We start from the raw sequence: 19,095 nt of genomic DNA, 5'->3' as shown, positions 1-19,095 counted from the left end.
TTGAAGAGTTTGGTGTTACAAAAATAATCTGATAAAGTAGAGCTCTGTATAGAGATCATTTGTTTCACATTTTACATTCTGTATTAACTGAGGTGTCAAACGTGAGGTTGCGTGGTTTTTATTTGTTTCAGTTTATATTATTAAATGAAACAGAGTCAGCCTATCTTCCATATTCAGGCCCTAATGCTACCACACTTTTGCATTATGAGATCTAGTGCAGCAGTATCATAGTTCAAAGGGTTTGACTTGCTTGACCACTACAGTCAGTTTAAACACTGATAACTTGAAATAATTCTTTACCAACAAAATGTCCATTTGATTCTTAATGACTCAACCCATGTAACTTTGAATTCTTGAATAAAACATGTATCTTTCATGCAAGTAATGAATTTAAGTTTTGGGCCATTTAACAACAGCAAAACTGCATCAAAACATCAGAACTCTCAACAGTCTAATCCAAGTCTCAATTTCATTCCCAGTTCCTTCAAAATACATTTAACAAAACATGTGTATTACTATTTTTGCTTGAATCTTCTATTTAAAAGAGGCATGCCTGCACAAACTTAAGACTGTCGATGCAGAATTGTCTTAAATAGTAAGGGAAATACTGAGAATACAACTGGATAAATGAGACATTACATAAACTACTTTCTATTACATAGGTTATGGGAGTGAAAATGTTTGGATATAGTTTTACTGTTGTGAAAGTTCAGCCCCATATACTTTCATTAATAATAATAATAATTCCTTACATTTATTATAGCGCATTATCAATGACTCAAAGCGCTTTACATATACACACATTGCACATCATACATGCAATGGTCAGATACAGATTACAGACAAGTCTTTTTTTAATTATTCGTTCACTATAGGCATATGGAAACAAATAAGTATCCTAGAATTCAAGGTAATTGACAAATATTCCTTCTGTTGGCGAAGTATTCCTTTAATCCCAGAAATGAACCATGTTGGAAGTTTCCACTGGGAAGCATCTTCAAGGAAATAAACTGATGTATTATTATCAGCAGACTTCCATACCATAAATGAGTATCGTCCATTACAGACTTTAAACACAGAGGCCGTTTCTCAATCTCGAGGAAACTGGCTTCCATGCCAATATTTCAAGGATGCTACGTCATCGAGTGCCGCCGAAGGACTGTTCCAATCTCCAGCATACTTGGAATTCCACCGAGGCCGCGTCTTTGGTTTGGGGGTAATTTCGAGCCTGCACATGGGTAGACTTCGCGTCCTTAAAATCCCCACAATGCTTTGCGCACGGACCAATTTCCCTAAATCTGTGGTGGAAAATGTAAGGCGGGGCCTCTCATATGACGCCCACCTGCACACTTGCTAGCCTGTTCCACTCTTCATTTTCCGAATACCAGGAAGGATTCTTTCCTAGCTTCTGAAGCAAGTGACTCGGAAGACATGTGCTACCAAGCAAGCATCCTCGCGATTGAGAAATGGCCAGAGGCCTCCAACTGAAGCCTATGATGATTTGGATGTGCTCAGGCGCCCTCTAGAGGTCAAATCTTATAGAATTGCAGAAAAAAACACGCGCAAAGCATTCTGGGTAATCACCAACTATGATCTTCATTGATAAATAAAACTATTTAAAAAATATGAATCAAACTGTTGTAAGAGAGTTAGTTTATACAGTTACCCCTATTCAAAATAAACAATTTAACAACATAATATACAGTAGATCGATACACTCTCAAAAACCTGGAAGGTGTATACATATGTATTCTTTTTCTAATAATCTTAAATTTGCACACTTTAAAGTGATTTCCTGAATTACAGATGCAGTGTGTAAGGAAAGGCAAAGGCATTGTGCGCGTTCCAGCCTCAGACATTCAATGTTCACATCCTTGTGCAGCATGTGGGTGAAAGGACTTAAATGAGAGCTGCCAATAAGGGTGGTTTGGCTTCAGTCTCTATGGAAATGAAATAAATAAGTGCAGACACAGAAACTTCACACCTGGTGGTACAGATGTTGATGGCACAAAAACTAAACCTCCATAACAGTCTACATCAGCTTCTTGGGATACGGAGAGTGACCATTTGACAAGATTGTAATGATGACTCTGAAACAGGTTCAAATAAATCAAGAGAAAGCCATTAAGAGTGAAATATAATATTACCTGTACATACGATTTGTAGATGTTCTCTCTCTTGACGTTTCTGATTTATGATCATTCAGCACCCACTTTTTAGGTAAGTGTTTGCAGTTTTTGTTTCTGCTGGTTTTTACAGTCTTAAAGTGAATGAATGAGGAAAAGTAATATGCTCAGTTGCTGTTTTGAAACAATCAGCTAATGACCAATCTTTGGCCTATAACCAGTGATTCAGCCTTTGTTTGCTCCTTAAAAACACACTAAATTCAATCATCTTCAACTGTCAGAAAACCGTGCAACACTTGCAAAACACTCTGAGGTAGCACTCTCTCTCTCCCCCTGTTTCTCCTCCCTGAGAGTTGTAACATGCAACCCCAGAGAGGCACCCGCCAAGGTGTTGCATCTATTTCAGGATATGCTGAGGTTCACAAAGAGAACGCCTGCCATGACCATCAGCACTATCATAGTCAAGTCCAACTGTCTTCCCTCCTTCCACTTGTTGAGGTTCTCCTTCTCCTGCTCCTGCAGGCGCTGCTTCCTGGCTCTCATGTCCTTCTCCCTCTGCAGCTGCTCCCCATAGTGAGCCTGATAAAAAGCATCGAAATCAAACATGGCCTTCTTCCCAGTTTGGGAGAACTGCCTGGTTCTGAAGTGTTGCTGATGTGGGGGGGCTGTGGATTTGCTCATGGTCTCTTTAGAGGAAGGTCTCCCTGCACTGTGAACATCTGACCTGCTGAGAATCCCACGGTCATACTCCCTCCTGAGGCCAATGTTTCCCAGCACTGTGTAGGCCTTGCTTATATCAGAGAAGCGCTGTGTGGCCTCATCGTTCCCTGGGTTCTTGTCAGGGTGGAAAAGAAAAGACTGCTTGTAGTAGGCTGTCTTGATCTGGGACTGTGTGGCACCAGGGGACACTCTGAGGATGTCGTAATAAGTCGTCCTTGCTCTGTACATAGTCGGAGCCTCCTCTGAGCTGCGGTCACTCCTCCAGCTGTAGCTTCTGGTAGATACCTGCATGGTATTAGGATGGGCTTTCAGACGCCTCCACCTGTCTGACCCCTGCCCTGACCTGAAGGTGTCAGGGTGGATGAAAACAGCTCCTCTGCTCCAGGATGTCATCTTGCCGGGCAGCAGCCTCTCCTGCTGCCTCGCTGAGAGGTAGAGGGATGTTGTGTGAGTGTTAAGTCTCTCTCTGATACACCGGGATGAATCCAGCTCCAAATACCTGACACAGCGCAAAGTGCCATTTTCCTGTGGACTTTCACTTGTTGTCACTCCGGAATGTTTCTCTGGTTTGTGTCGTGTTGCTTTGCTTCTTGACACTGGCTGAACTTCACGATGTTGGTCCCGGGTTGACTGCTCTTTACACCGGCTGCCACTGAGGGAGTTGACCAGCAGAGGACCGGGACTCCCTCCGGTGCACACCGACCAACTCTGGCTGTTTCTGAGGGCGGACAGCCGGTAAGCCCCGGTCCCCAGCCTATGACCGACCTCTGCCATTTTACCGAGAACGGAACAGTGAGCCGGCCGGAAAAAAACATGCAACATCCGTGAACGTCAAACGACGAGAACCAATCAGAGTCAATGTTTACAGGAAGTACTTTCATAGTCGGCCAATCATTTCGCAAAAAACGATTCTATAACTTTTAGCCTACTGATATGTTATAACCTTTATATATACAGTCTATGGTTATAACCTTCCATAACAGCTCTGGTATTGCACTAATAATAATAATGATTGTATAAACTAAATAAAAATATTACTGAAAGGGGCAATTCTGCACAATGAGTTATTTATATCCTAATGCTTTAGGCATACTTGATTGGTTTGATCAGATGACCTAAGATTTTCATCGCCATAACTACACTGTAGCTATGTTCGTATGACAAAATAAAAACCTTGAACCTTGAACCTATACTTTTCCTTAGGTAACATTTTGTTTGAAAGACTTTTACTTGTAGTATTTTTCCATTTTTGTATTTTATTTTAAATAAAATACTTCATCCACCACTGTAAACGATACACTGGCAAAAATATATACAGTAGATATTTGACTTGTTCAAAAATGTACCTACCTGTGTGACCAGTAGATGGCGTCTGATTTTAAGCTGCTTTTAATACATTTAACGAAGAAGTACTTTTTACGTCGCTTGAATGTGACGTCATTGTTCTTCACGTGTGGACCGTAGGCTATCACAACACTTAGCTTGTTGATGAACAGATATTACAAGTTAACTCTTCATCTCTAGATACAAACACAGAGACAAGGACAGCCATGACCTCCAACTGCCGGCGGCCTGAACACACAGCCCCTCCCGAACTGGTCAGTAACCCGGATTATAGTAGTTTTCAGATGCTAAGCTAACAGCAGCAGTTTGGTTCTTTAAAGGGAACCCTTGGTATAATAATATGACACAATGAGCGTTTTAATAGGGCACTGACGTGATGTTTACGTGATGATTGGCTAACTATTGAGTAGTTAAGTTATTGTTGTAATGGTGTAATTAACTCTAGTTTAGTAGTTTTTGATCAACGTGTTGTGTCCTTTCTTGTGAATTGAAGTATTTTGTAATTGCTAGATATAGAGAAAATAGTTCAAAGGTATTTTGGTAAAACCAAAAGTTACGAACATGCTTAGGCCTACATAAAAAAGCACGATGTTCTCACTGACTCTAACGTTATAGCTTAATGATCAAGTCACAGGCTGAATAGATGAGAACGGGAAACTTCCTCTGGTCTTTGCTGCAGGTTAATACACATCTAGGAGGACAACAGGTTGTGTGCATTTAGTGAGTCAGGAAGAGTCAAGAATGAAACTCATTTTTTTAATTGTCTTTATTACACTGAATTCATTGTGTGAGTGTTAAATGTCTGTTCACAATCTAGAAATGTGTTGTTGCAGTGACTGGCTGGTTATTTGTAGTTTTATTTTATGTTACTACTTAGGTCTCATTTTGTTAGCGAAAGTGTCTTATAAGTCTAAATAATATACAAATGACATATAATGTAATGAAGATACACGAGACACACATTTAGATGTCTGCTGACAGTTGTTTTGAACAGTTGTATTTAATTGAAATGTTAATAATGTGCTCTTATCCCCACAGTTCTACAATGAAGTTGAGGCAAAGAAATACTCTCAGAAGTGAGTCTGATGAAATGTGTGCATAACTTCCTTTACCTGTGGTCCCTATGTTCCCAGGACCCCATCCTATTCTATTAGTAAATACGTTTTTTTCTATAATATGAGCAGCTCAGGTGTATTTTGTAAATAGAAATCATTCAAAAAGACAAATAATAGTTTGGGCAGCAGATACATTCAAGAGATGCTTCACAGAAAGAAAAATAATAATGGAGCAGGGTGGTTAAATCTCAAACCATGAACGTTTGACTGGGATAGGGACACTGCTAAAAGCCCCACACGAACCTAAAGCTAGTTTGGATTGAAATATTATGTCATTTTATCACAACATCACACAATTAGCAAGTTAGGGAGTCGATTGTCTATGTTTTTAGTGTATACATTCACTTAACTATTAAAAGGTGTATGTATACAAATATCTACAACTATTTTAAGGATGGATATTCCCTTCCAAAAGAACAATAAACAAAAAAACATTCCCTGTCTGATTCATCAGACCTGAGTAAAAGTTGTTTTAGTTGCGTGTTGAGACCTGGCTTAAAATCTATTGAACCCAATATCAATTATGATAGCACTTAGACACATTTAATGTTCACCTTCATAGTTTAAAAAGGGCCAGAAGTCACATATGAACCGTTACTCAAAACTCTGTGTGTTTTGTTGCGCCACAGCTCTCGAATGATTGAGATCCAAACCCAGATGTCCGAGAGAGCTGTGGAGCTTTTGAACCTTCCCGAAGGACAGCCATGCTTCCTGTTAGATGTGGGGTGAGTGACGCTGACTTTGTTTGTTTGTTTGGCTAGTTAACAGTACTGCAATAGTCTCGCAGTGTTTGAGAATCACCTCACCTTTTGTTTGTTTTGTAAGGTCCAGAATACACTTATTATGTGAGATTGGGATTTTAAAGACTTGTCTCTCTGTCTTTTGTCTCAGGTGCGGCTCTGGTCTCAGTGGAGACTTCCTGTCGGAGGAGGGACACTACTGGGTCGGAGTCGACATCAGCACTGCAATGCTTGGTAAGTTTAAACTATCACATTCAACATGAAGCAACGAAAGCATGGGCAGGACGATGAACCGGTTTAATATTGATATTAAATAAACCTTCATCTCATCTTTCAATAGACCTAAAACAATAAGTGTGTCTTCTTTTAAGTTCAGTGTTTTGCATGTTACACAAGATACATCAGAGGTTTCAGTTGTAAGCTTCTAAGCGACATTTAAGGAGACACATTTCTAAAACCTTGATCAAACCCTGTCTTTCCTGTAACAGATGTTGCACTGGACAGAGAAGTAGAGGGAGACCTTTTAGTGGGGGACATGGGCAACGGGATGCCGTTCAGAGCTGGGACATTTGACGGTTGCATCAGGTGAATAACAAAGCATGACTTTTTGAAAAAAAAGAAAAGAAGGTATCCTATTTAATTTTTAATAATTTCTGACTCTGTTTTTCATTTAACGTTTGAATTATTCCACGTCAGTATCTCTGCTCTGCAGTGGCTCTGTAATGCCGACAAGAGGTCACATAGTCCTCCGAAGAGACTCTACACCTTCTTTAGTACTCTCTACTCTTCTCTGGTAAGGTTTTTATACAAACTTCCAGATACCATATTTCAAGATGGAGACAGTTCCTCTTATTGTTCTTTGTCTTTCAGTCAAGAGGCTCACGTGCCATTTTCCAGCTTTATCCAGAGAACTCAGAACAGGTGAAATAATGTAGTGCATAGTTGATATGAAATATGGTGTTTTTTCCGGGTTCATTTTCTTACCATCAGTCTTCCTCCCTCTCTAAAGCTTGAGCTGATCACGACGCAGGCCATGAGGGCAGGTTTTGGTGGAGGTATGGTGGTGGACTACCCCAACAGCAGCAAAGCCAAAAAGTCAGTACCTTTCAGAAGCTAGGCTTTTATTTTGATATATTTAGCTGCAGCCCTCTTCAAGTGATTCCCTCTTAATGTCCTGTGAAATTAGCAGCAGTGTAATTGCAACAAAGGGCTAATTAGAACATATTGAATGAACTGTTTGTCACATTAGCCTCTTAATAAATGATCACACATTAATACGGTTGGCCTGATTTACTCCTTCACTTACACACACGTTTATTTTGTTTCCAGGTTCTTCTTGTGTCTGTTTGCTGGAGTTACCGGTTCTCTTCCCAAAGTAAGAAACAAAATATTTAGTGGGTTTCGGGGCATCTGTGTTTCATTATAGCTACATCATTATAATTGTTATCTTTTTTTGGTCTTTTCAGGGATTGGGAACAGAAATGTCAGACAGAGCTGTATCAAACCAGGTCCAGTATTCAGGACAAAGGTAAAGATATTTAGACAAATACTGATTATTGTAAGAGTTTGAGTAAACTGTTATCTTGGTTGAAAGGAGCCGAGTTTGTTTGAGTAAACAGTGTTTAACAAGATTTATTTTGTAGTAAATGTAATTTATTCAAAAAGATGCAGAGTGATGAGATGTACCCTGAGCATCAAATGACTATTGTGAAACTAGTGTGTTACTTACTGCTGTAATCTAAGGCCTTTGTTAATACCAAAGCATTTTGTGAATTTCACACCTATACATTTTAATGAATTGTTTGCAAACTGATTACTTTATTTGCTGATTTTTTTTTTATCTTTTATGAGAGTTTTTTGAAAATCCCGACCCATTTTTTGGAATGAGAATATTTGCTGGGCAGAGCAAGTCATTTATAATCGGGCTCTGAGAAATTGTGATCAACATTTTAAATGTAACCAATGAATACAAAATGTTTTAGTGGCAGCACTACATTTCTCGGACAAGGATAGGCACCACTTTCTTTATTGATTTGTGTTAAAACAGCCTTGTAAAAAAAGGTCTTGGCCCTGATAAATGCAGGTTGAGTCATACCTGCTTTAAAGAGGCCTAAAGACCGAGAGAAATCTCCAAAGGGTTGTCGTCCTGCCTCACTTAAAACCTGTCAGGCAGCTTTTCCTCCCTTTTACATGGTGATGTTGAAGTTGCTCCTATTGATTAAACCAAGAGAATTGATGGAAAAACATTTAGCATAAGATCTGAGGAGTTTTGGACGTGGTTTACCTCAAAGACCACGGTGCAATTTAAATAAGCTAATCATCCACACTTTGTCTTTGTGAAGATGTCGGTTTAAAGGCATGAAGGGGAAATCAGCAAAGAAGGGACGCGATTGGATTTTGGAGAAAAAGGAGAGGAGGAGAAGGCAGGGACGGTATGTACAAGACTGTGGTTTAAACTCTTTCAGGACAAATAATTGTATCTTGTGCTGAAATATTCAGGCTCTAAATAATGTTATATCATTAGGTTATACTTAACTGAATCCCTGATTGGCTGTAATCTGTAACATTGCTGACGCCTTCTCTCTCTGCTTTGTGTTTGATTTTCAGGGAGGTTCGAGCCGACACAAAGTACACTGCACGTCAGAGAAAACCTCATTTCTAGCTCTGACTCATGCAGCTGTGCCTTCATTAGCTCTCGTCTGTACCACCCTGAACACAATCACCATTCAAACTGCAAAGTGTTTGGACGTAATTGTACCCACTCTTTAAAACAGGTGGATAAGATAAGAAGTAAAATGCTATTATGGCTGATCCATTTTACATTTGGTTGAGTGTATAGCAATTTTTCTCACAAATGTTTGTCAAGATTGCACTCTCCATGTTCTGGTTGGCTGGACATGGACAGAAATCTGTAAAATCTTGCAGAGGAGAAAGATGTAGCTTTGACGGCAACAATAATCTCATAGAATTAAAACAATTATCAAATGTCACATTTTCGATATCTGTTTATTAAAAACCTATAAAAGATATTTGTATTATACTAACTTTTATTCTCCTGAATATAGAATCAATTTAACTAACAAGCATTGAGGTTGTTAGTTAAATCCCTCCTTTTTGTAATCCTGTGTCACAAAAAACACTCTTTTATGGAGATATGAGATGTAGAAAATGACAATACACTTGAAAGTTGTCCTATAACTAACTGACAGCTCATTATGAGGAAGGTTACAAAAAGGAGAACGTCTGGATGCCCCAAATAGTTTTGCACATAATGGGGAAATGGAACCAAACACATTGCTGGTGCAACTACTTTTACTTACGTTTTTTTATGATTTATATAAACTTTATTGTATCAAATGATAGAAACATTTCGACAATTGATAAGGTACTTATGTTGGGTATGAAGGAAGAAAACAAAAGATACTATAGTTATGGATACACTTAAAAATCCTAGCTAGATATATGATGGTATCTTAGAAATGATAACTATACTTTATTACACAGTAGTAAAAGCAATTCTAAGAAATATTTCAAAGTCGGTAAGTAGGCTTTTATGTAAACAAATATTTAAATGTTGAGGCCTTTCGCTGTTTCCATAAGTGTGCCTCACATAAGGCCAACAGAGGTCGCTGTGAGCTTTGGCACGAGGGAAGCCATCCACCTGGGCGTTATCTCTGAACCTGCTCAATAGATAATCAAACCCAACACCGATCCACCAGACTCTCTGAGGAGGCGGTCACTTACTGTCAGTCGTGCTTTCAATATGTTGGATTGACTTTAACGGTAACAAATCAACTTAAAGCGGGGAATTATTTCAAAAGACAGACCAATTAGTGCGGTTTGAGGAGGAAGTTGAGGGTGTGTAATGGGTTAACGTCGGCAGGCCTCTCCTCACCTTTAGTGCGCGTCACCCGGCTCCGTAAAGTGGTCCCACCATCCACACGGAAGGGGCGAAACACCGCCGCCAGACGCGCACCTCTCCTCGGTCTGACTCGCATCATCCTGCCGGTCTCCGCCCCGCTGCTCCATCACCGCACGCGAATCACAAAACACCGGGAACTGAAGGAATAAGTGTGATTTACCGCAAACATGAAGGACCGCATGCAAGAACTTAAACATGTAAGTTACTGTTTCATTCTTTTAAACGATCACTATCCACCTGTTCGTGGAGTAGGCTAGATGGTTTATAAAGATGCTTTTATATGATGTAAAAGCGTCTTCTGACGGCACAGAGCTGTGTGCGCTCACTGAGCAACAGTTGTGACGCTCAGGGGTCTGATGGAGGCTGAAATGTAGGGTTTTATAACAGGCAACAGACGCTTATTACTGCTAGGCATTACTGTATGGGTAAAACGGATGAATGATGTGTGGTTTTTAATCCAATTAAAAGTAATTTCCTCCTAAATCTCGAAACAAAAAAATCGCTGTGATCTGCCTGCCTACATTCTTTAAGTAATGTGTATGCTATTAAATCTCTGGGACTCAAAAGGGAGATTAAAGCATAGACATTCCTTTTAATTCATAGTGTTTAATCACGATGTGGTCTTTCATTCAATATGCAATGTTCAATTTCAGCATTGTCTGTAATTTAGAATCAATTAGCTATTCAGAAGCAGTTCAATTGTGAGTTGTGTGCCCTGTGAGGAAATATATTATAGTGCATTAATAATTGTTCTGCGTGTGCGGTTTGATCGATCTGTCCAGCCATGGGTGTGTGATTTGAAAAAGGAAATGGGTCCCAGCTCGCCCATTTCACCTAAATGTCAGCCCTCTGCGCGTCACAGGCGCTCTCATCAAAAACCTTTAACCCACACCGAGCACAATGTTTTGTCCTTTCTGACATAAAAGAGATGGGGGTTTCATTGTGAAATATACTTTTACCATATATATCTAATCTCCGCAATTCTACCCTCATCATCTCCAACATATTCATCCTCGTGAAAATGTGTATGCGTGTGTGTTAAAGTGACCATTGTCAGATCTATGTAATTGGCAGTTAACCTGGGGAGTCAGTCGGGCAAACAATTTACGACTTCTCAGTTTTTAGTGAAGATCTAATGAATTGGCCTCAAGGGAGATAACAACCATGTGTGTGGTGTGCAGGGTCGGTGTGTGCGTGTGCCTTACTCAACATCTTCACTGAGAAATCAGGATCAACTGAAATGTAATACCGGTTGCTGATTATATTTTATTTTATTATTTTTGATCATATCATTCATGTCTGAGAATTGGCAGTGGGAGCAGGCCCAGCCAGACCAATTTCATCAAATACAGACCAAATAAAATTGAAGTGAATTGCATGTCACAGACTGTTATTTCCCATCAGCACTAGGTTGATATTGTTTCCCATTTGCAGCTTGACTCTCATGCAGATGTCTCAGTGTGTCAGGCAATGTCAGGACAGCACATTACCACAGTGTCAGATCGTTCTTATTATACATCCATGTGTCCGATTCATGGGATTGTATTTAAATGGCTGCCTAGGGCTGCAATTCATCATTATTTCAATATATAGGACTAGTAGTCTAAGTTTATTTATTTGCTCATTGCAGATTTACAGTTATGTTCTTCACTGAGACTTCATCTTTAACCCTTCGCTTCCACCTACCCTTGCTGGATTGTCACTGGACTTTGTTTCAGATGTTCTAACTGGAAGACGTGTGGCTTTTCTAAAAAATCAATGAAGAAATGAACATGCATAATATATATTCATTAAGAATACATTTGTGTTGTTGCAGCCTTGTGCTTCATTGATCAATAGTTATTATAGCTTTAAATAAGAATTAGGAGTTGGAATCCCCTCCAAGAAACAATACCTTGTTGAGATGGAAGAAACATTTGTTGTCAAAAAACAAGGCACTTTCACCCAGGAGACTGGAGATCATGTAAGCCGGTGTTGGGTTATTTAAACTCATCTGTCTAATAGTGTTGGACGCAATTTGCCACTTCTGAGAGTGGTCGTGAAAACAACTGATAATGCACTACAATTGCTTCTGCACTATAATCAACTGTGGTTGTTTTGGGGAGATAACACAAGATGATGTTTGCTACCATTCATACACGTCTTCAGCTGTGTCCACCTACATTTGGCCTTTTATCACAAGACACCCCCATCCGAGAATGGTCACAGGTGATAGTACCTGCATGTTTGTCTTATGGTTAGTCTCTAGGTGGTCAACTGGCAGCCCAAACCTCATCTCTTCTATTCAGCTGCAGACAGTGATTGCTCTTTTCGGTCTCATTGGTGAATTCTTTGAAGGTCCCTCTTTGGGCCTGGCCTCTGACTCCTACTCCCTCAGGAGCTGTGCAGTTGAACCGGTTACAAAACCCCTGCATACCAACTCAACTGGACACACTTTTATATTCCTGCCTCGAGTACCATCTGCCTAATGATGAAGACACACCAGCAGGAGTGGCAGCAGAGGTCAAGATCTGGCATTTCCCAGTCTTTAACTGCGTTTAGATGGCATGAGCTGAGAGACAACTTCTTAGCCCTCTGTTTCTCTTCTTCCTGGATGTTGGATGGAAGGTGTGGTCTGGACATTGTAGCCATGGTGGTTAGTCTCTTGCCCTCAAGTTTAGCTCTAACACCTTAGTTCTTTGTTTTCTTGCCACGTACATCACACTTGTGCTAGGCTCGTGACCAATGTGTTTAAAGGGCAGTGTGACTTACTGAATGTGATGGTGGAAGTATTGACTTTTATTAGGAAAGTGATTCAATTAAACTGATTAAACTCTCTCTTATTCTGGAAGGTGACATCTGGCCAATATCAGTGCTGTTACTGAATGGATTTATTTTATTTCCATTTGTTACATTTGGATTGTGTACTGTTTTCTCCATTACATTTGGTTTGTCTAGTTTGAAAATGTTTTTCTGTGTAAGAGTTGCTTAAATGGTTGTAAAAATCAGTCATTTCAGAAAACATATTACAAAGATATCACATCATTTTCACATAAAACCAAGATAACTGAGCTTTACAGATTGCGTAGCTTCTGTGTTTGTTTTGAAGAGTCACACTGCTCGTTGAATCACCCTTTTTATGTGTCATTTTGGCAGGAAATTGAGTTTTGCTCATATTTGCGTGGTGGAGGTTCTGCCTCAACATTGCATATGCATATGAAGCTGAGCTCAGCACCTGCCTATGACTCTGCTCTTCCAGAAGCTCATTAGATTGCTGCCTGAAAACTGTCAGTTTCAATAACTAAAAGGCTCATGCAGCCTCTCCTTACCTCGTCCCATCCTTCCCAGTCGGCCAAACTTGATTTAGTGACAGATGGCGCAGATGAGAGGTTTTTCTCTGTAGTCTTCAAGCTCTGGAACCTAAGGTTGATATCTGGTGAAAAGGTTATTGCAGATTTCACAAACACCAGGAACTGTTATCAATCAAATGTGATTGCTTATATCTGAATTATTTCCTGACGTTTTATCAGCTCTGTCTCTTTCTTCTAATTCCGTCTTGTCGTTTGATTGACCGTATCTGCCTCTTTATCCATCTCAATCTCTTCTTAATAATAACCTGCTCCTTTCTTTCATCCTCTCGGTAATGCTGAGTTTCTCCGTTATTGCTCTTTGCTCTCGTCCTATCCGCAGTTTATCAGATGGATTGGCTGCCCTCCCCTTTTCTCTACTGTCTCCCTTCTGTCTGCTCCGTGCAGCCTTGCTAGGCAGTGTATTGGAATAGGCAGCTCATATGGCGGAGTTCTCACTGTCTTTGCCTGTTTGGCATTAGAGTGACATATCAACTAATAGGATGGATGTGAAGCCCGACTGAGATATTCTGTGTCTTTTACATTTCAATATCCCTATCTTTTCTCTTCCACTTGTTTCCATGTCCTCACCTTTTTTTCTTCTGTCCTTGACCTGTGTTGACACTTTGTAAGTGACGCAAACAGGGAGAGATAGAAAAATCCATGCTGACTGCTGTTAAATTGCACACTGTTCTTAGACGGTCGAAGGTTTTATTTATCCTCATTGAAGATTCAAGCCTCTGCAAACCGTTCAGAAACCAGCAACAATCTGGTTGTGCTCCGCAGATGGGCTTTTATCCTTTAAATCAGACACAGAGAGAGTGAAACAGCAATGCACTGTCACCATCCTACATTATCGTTATTAGTCGTGAGTAAGGCACAAGCATACGCATGTTATTCATCAACACATAGAGGCTGCATAATAGCAATAATGAGCTGTGAAAGGAGTGTGACTGGTACACCTATCTGTTGGCTGCTAATGGTTATTTTTTAAATGTGTGAATGGTAGACCCATTTAATCATCCTGAACTAGGCTATTCTTATAGGCATGACATGAGGGCTTGTGTTAATGGACGTTTCTTGAGCTGACTTTTACCTTTTTTCTGAAAATCAATGCCTCCTGATGGGTTATTGTTGCTTTTTCTCATAAAGACTAGCTGCTCCCTTGGCATTAGCTAATGGATATCCTGATAATAAATGCTGTTATTACATGGCTTAGTTGAATACTCGATTCTGATTGGTCAATTCAGAACACGTGACACGTTGTTAATACCGAACAGACAGACCGCTGTCAAGGACTTATTGACCGTTGTTAAGGACGCTCACATCTTCAGAAAGAAGTCCGGTCGATTTAACTGTATACAGTTGGGCCGAAAAGCAAACTGCATGCAGTTTGCTTTTCGAACTGGGACAAGAAAAACAGCGGAGAAGTAACGGGGCAGAAACCCTCCTTTTTACGCAGCGGTCCAGACATAGACATCAAACGGCGACACATATTCACTTGCCAGTTACTTTGTCATTAGGGCAGGGATATCTAGATACTTTCCAAGGTTTGACATCATGAATTGTGCTACTTTTAAAGCAAGGAGCGATGTTTTCAAATCTGTAATCAAAAAGCTCCTCAAAAACGCAAGCAGGTCCTACCGTTGGCTTTTCAAACTGACAAGAGACGCTCTCACTGTTTTTCAAATGTAACAGTTTGAAAAGCAAGCAAACTGTCTGATTGTCTTTAGTTTTCCGCTGTCGTGTGATAGCAACATGGAGGATTTTAACATTCATTTTAATATATTTGGAGAGCACAGTAATTTGGAGTAATAGTTAGTGGCTGATGAGTCCCCAGTGAAGAAAAGAAAAAGACAAGAGGGACAAGAAAACAGCGGAGAAGTAACGGGCAGAAACCCTCCTTTTTACGCAGCGGTCCAGACATATACATCAAATGGCAAAACATACAGTGTGCAGTTACTTTGGCATCAGGGCAGGGATATCGAGATACTTTCCAAGGTTTGACATAATGAATTGTGCTACTTTTAAAGCAAGCAGCGATGTTTTCAAATCTGTAATCAGAAAGCTCCTCAAAAACGCTATCGAAGCAGTTCCTGCCGTTGCTACGTTAGTTCAAACAGTAACATCGGACTATTTTTCTTCGCGGATGCATGTCAATTTAAATCAATACATACAGCTATTTTTTAAATCAATACAATCATTTTCTAAATCCATAAAAGCATTTCAATTAATATTGGGAGTCATAACGTTACTTTGTTGAGAATGTGGCCATGTAATAAGCGGGATAATGTGCAGCGACTTGGTCATTATGGGGAAAAGAACACCTTCATGCCGATCTAGATCCCTCCGCTTCGCGTCGGGCTCCTGATCAGCCTGTCGGTGTTCTTTTCCCCATAATGACCGCGTCGCAGCACATTATCCCTTACTTAACAGCATTCCCACTAACTGTTATTCTACGGACGAAAAGTTTATTATTATTCCGCCGACTTATTTTGGCCCTCTTCTTCTCCCGCATTGAACATCGCAGAAACTCCGTTCGAACAGCAAAACGTTCAGCTCGGTCGGGAATCGATGGCTATTACTTTTCTCATTCATAACTTTCATAATTCCAGAGATACATCCCATAATACATCACATTTTTAACCATTGAAGTCAATGGAGAAATTCTTCAACTTTAACAAATCTTCATGCGACTTCAACTGCTAACTGTTCATTCATACTTTCACTCAGAAACCTCATTCCAACTTTAAAATGTTACACATCTTTCTGACATTATTCGCGTAAAACAACTTTTAAATCTGATTCTTACTTTTAGAGATATTAAACATTGTTCAGACCTTGTTTTAGAGGTTTTCTTCAGATTTTAACATTAACTAGAGTGCGTGATGTTACAGCTAGAGGGTAGGAAATCTTGAAATTTGCCTTCATATATATTTTTTAAACTGCCATAATTCCCAAACCCTACATTCCTGAGACATAATTTATCATGACAAACGTAGGAAAACATCTCGTAGCTTGAAAAAGGACAAATAATTAAGCAAAAATAATTAAACAAAATGCCTCTTGAGGGCATGAAGTGACAAAAACGTTCAACATTCCTCCATTAAACCCCATTGTAATTTCAGGCTGATATTTCCTCACGGTAGCAGCCGCACACCTTGAGTTAAACTGCCAAAAAGGCCACATTATTAACCCGAAAGTACACAAAAATTACACTTCAGATACTCAACTTCCTTGACATGCTTCACGTTTTGAAATTTCACAGATATCTGTTACGGTTCTTCCGTTCATATGTAAGAGGTTTATCTCTCATGCAGAACAATGGAAACCTGTGGTCTCTGCACACCTCGTTAGTTCAAATATAAACACCTGTGTCATGGAACACGATGATGTCATCGCTCCAACTGACATGCTCAGAGCAGCAGACTTCAGATAATGGTTAATGGTCCTGCCCTCAACAGCTCTACGTCAATTATGGGGTGTCATCATCATATGACGAAGGTCAAGAGAAGAGAGAGAGTTGAGAGAGAGGGCGATCAAGAGAAGAGAGAGAGTAATGTAATTAAACACGGTTTTCTCACAACTTCAGTGAAACTGCTCCAAACGCCCCAAAACTTCACAGATTTGGTAACAATGCAGCCATCAACGCATCTAAGCGTATTATGTGGTGTCATCAAATGCCGTTGGCATGGCGACAGATCATTCACCATCAAGTTAGTTAAAAAGTTTGCAGTTCAAATATTCTGCTGCTTTTCCAAGCCTTTTTACTTTCTTTTCTTCTCTCATCACACAGTGTTCATGTATCATTTCAATCTAAATTCTTCACTTTCTTCTTACACATTACATTTCAGCATAGCAGTTTAGCGTCAGCTTTTCAGCATAAAGCATTCCCACTAGCAATTTCTTCAGGAATTGTATTCTCTAGTTCTTATTTACACTTCTAGCAGATACAGGGAATATTGGCATATATTTGGAGTTACATATGAATTCACCTTTTTAAGCTACATGCTTCACTAAGTTCACCTGCTCAATGTGTTTCTCGGCTGTTTGGGGCGGAGCAGCTAGCACATGTTGGCCTTTTACAGGTTTTCCAATGAAAACATCTACCAGTTGAAGCTGAAAACATAAACAAATTAATTCCATGGCTTTTCTAACTAGTCACACTATGTCATCCTCACGTCCACAGAAATCCTAATTCCTACTAGCTATTTGCTGAAATGCTCTACGCTGGTATGAGGTTTTAGGGTTTTTTAGACATCACCTTGGACTTTTGGAAATTGTGAGGGGCAAATATAACATTTTTCAAAATGTTGCATTTCTTTGCCTCTTTCCGCCTCTATTTTTTCTTTAACACTTTTATTGGCTTTTCTATGCATTTCTTCTCCTACTGTTGCTGCCCCCGTTGAATCTTTTCCTGCCATGCATTGTGTTACATTCCCCCATATCTCCAATATAATTGTGTTATCGGCACACTGGTGCTATCATAATGCTTCATGGTCAGCGAGGCTCTCTGAATATGCCCCACAAAAGAATAGGGGGAAGGGTCTGCGGGGTGAGGAAGAGCCATGGCATTAGTGGTGACAGCACAACTCTTTTCTCTGCCTGTGATCTGTTATTAAAGTTCAGCTGAAGCTTCTGACATTTTCTCTCTCGCTCACACACACACACACACACACACACACACACACACACACACACACACACACACACACACACACACACACACACACACACACACACTGAGCAACATCAAAGTAAATATCCTCTATTTAGTGTAAAAGGTCAGTCCTCTCATCAGAGGAATTAGTTATCAGTGTGAGAATTGGCAGCTGCAGACATTTGGATTATTTACTGGAAATGATTATCATTAATTGGTATATAGACACACTATTATTGTGTTATAACTTAGAGATTATTTGAAAGTTGTCTATTTAGACATGTTTCAAATGGAATCTCTTTGATTATTAACTTAAAGGTGGGGTAGGTAAGTTTCAGAAACCGGCTCGAGATACACTTTTTGTTATATTCCATGGAATGCTCTTAACATCCCGATAGCAATGAATATCTTAAGTGCTTTGACAAAAAATCCATGAAAAATGTCATCTGTGGAAGCCGTAATACTGTAAAAAGCACGACCAATCATTTTAGCCGGCCCGGCTAAAGTAACTGGATGGCCTACCTGCCTGTCAGCCTTCCATCTGTGCACAAACCTATCTCATATATCTCGTTCGTGTGTGTTGGAGGAGGGGCTCTGTAAGGAAGTGGCAGATTTTTTCCGGCTGTGTATTTTCAAATTCTAGCGATCTCGAGCTGGTTTCTCCAAAATTACCTACCACCTTTAAGTTCAGATAAATGTAAGGTAGGCCGAGGGCGGAGAAAGATTGGATGAAACGCAGCTGAAAGAAGAACAACAAACAATGTGTAAAAAGAAGAACAGAAGAGGAAGAGACTGCAAGAGGAAGATTACGTTTATTTGTTATTCCAACCTTATCGACATTGAAATATACTGCAACAGTATAAACTGTTTCTCTCAGACAGAGACTCAACGTAAATCAAACATCATTCATTTCAGTTTCGTTAGATAAAAGGTTGTTGAAGTTATCTTAAGGAAGGATAATGAGATGTTAAAGAAGAAAAGACAAACACAAAAGGATGTGTGAGAAGGGGGTGCGAGACAAAGGTAACAGAGTCCATTTTGTGTGGGCCAGCTGCTGTAATGTTCAGTAGTGAAGCTGAAGTCTGGAGGAAGGAGGCGAGAGAATGACAGAGAATGAGAAAGAAAATGATTAAAAGGGGAGG

At 39.9% G+C, this 19,095-nt stretch overlaps 3 protein-coding genes across 6 annotated transcripts in view; 2 read left to right on the top strand and 1 right to left on the bottom strand.

Moving 5' to 3' along the window:
* Positions 1-11: 11 nt before the first annotated feature.
* On the bottom strand, positions 12-3,649 carry dnajc30b (DnaJ (Hsp40) homolog, subfamily C, member 30b). Its single transcript, XM_034097506.2, has one exon. It carries the CDS (start codon positions 3,618-3,620, stop codon positions 2,529-2,531), a length of 1,092 nt encoding a protein of 363 aa, XP_033953397.1. The 5' UTR covers positions 3,621-3,649; the 3' UTR covers positions 12-2,528.
* A 629-nt stretch (positions 3,650-4,278) lies between these two features.
* On the top strand, positions 4,279-9,074 carry bud23 (BUD23 rRNA methyltransferase and ribosome maturation factor). Its single transcript, XM_034097530.2, has 12 exons — positions 4,279-4,444; positions 5,229-5,266; positions 5,935-6,030; positions 6,197-6,279; positions 6,534-6,630; positions 6,742-6,838; positions 6,916-6,966; positions 7,055-7,140; positions 7,375-7,420; positions 7,512-7,573; positions 8,388-8,477; positions 8,653-9,074. The coding sequence occupies exons 1-12, from the start codon at positions 4,397-4,399 to the stop codon at positions 8,705-8,707; spliced, it is 849 nt and encodes a 282-aa protein (XP_033953421.1). The 5' UTR covers positions 4,279-4,396; the 3' UTR covers positions 8,708-9,074.
* A 689-nt stretch (positions 9,075-9,763) lies between these two features.
* Positions 9,764-19,095, top strand: part of LOC117457272 (syntaxin-1A-like) — a 58,559-nt gene continuing 49,227 nt past the window's right edge. For all 4 annotated transcript variants that reach the window (XM_034097243.1, XM_034097245.1, XM_034097244.2 and 1 more), the window contains exon 1: positions 9,764-10,164. In XM_034097243.1, the coding sequence (XP_033953134.1) occupies positions 10,135-10,164 (30 nt within the window). In that variant the 5' untranslated portion in view covers positions 9,764-10,134. The remainder of the gene's footprint in view (positions 10,165-19,095) is intronic.

Source organism: Pseudochaenichthys georgianus, chromosome 13 (genome assembly GCF_902827115.2).
Source record: "Pseudochaenichthys georgianus chromosome 13, fPseGeo1.2, whole genome shotgun sequence".
Classification (NCBI taxonomy): Eukaryota; Metazoa; Chordata; class Actinopteri; order Perciformes; family Channichthyidae; genus Pseudochaenichthys; species Pseudochaenichthys georgianus.
The sequence above is the reverse complement of the archived record's forward strand: the minus strand, read 5'-3'. Positions and strand labels throughout refer to the sequence as shown.

Coding starts and splice junctions, on each gene's coding strand:
- dnajc30b (XM_034097506.2), bottom strand. CDS start 3,620: ATGGCAGAGGTCGGTCATAGGCTGGGGACCGGGGCTTACCGGCTGTCC.
- bud23 (XM_034097530.2), top strand. CDS start 4,397: ATGACCTCCAACTGCCGGCGGCCTGAACACACAGCCCCTCCCGAACTG. Junction 6,031..6,196: donor TGCTTCCTGTTAGATGTGGG/GTGAGTGACGCT, acceptor CTTTTGTCTCAG/GTGCGGCTCTGGTCTCAGTG. Junction 7,141..7,374: donor AACAGCAGCAAAGCCAAAAA/GTCAGTACCTTT, acceptor TTTTGTTTCCAG/GTTCTTCTTGTGTCTGTTTG.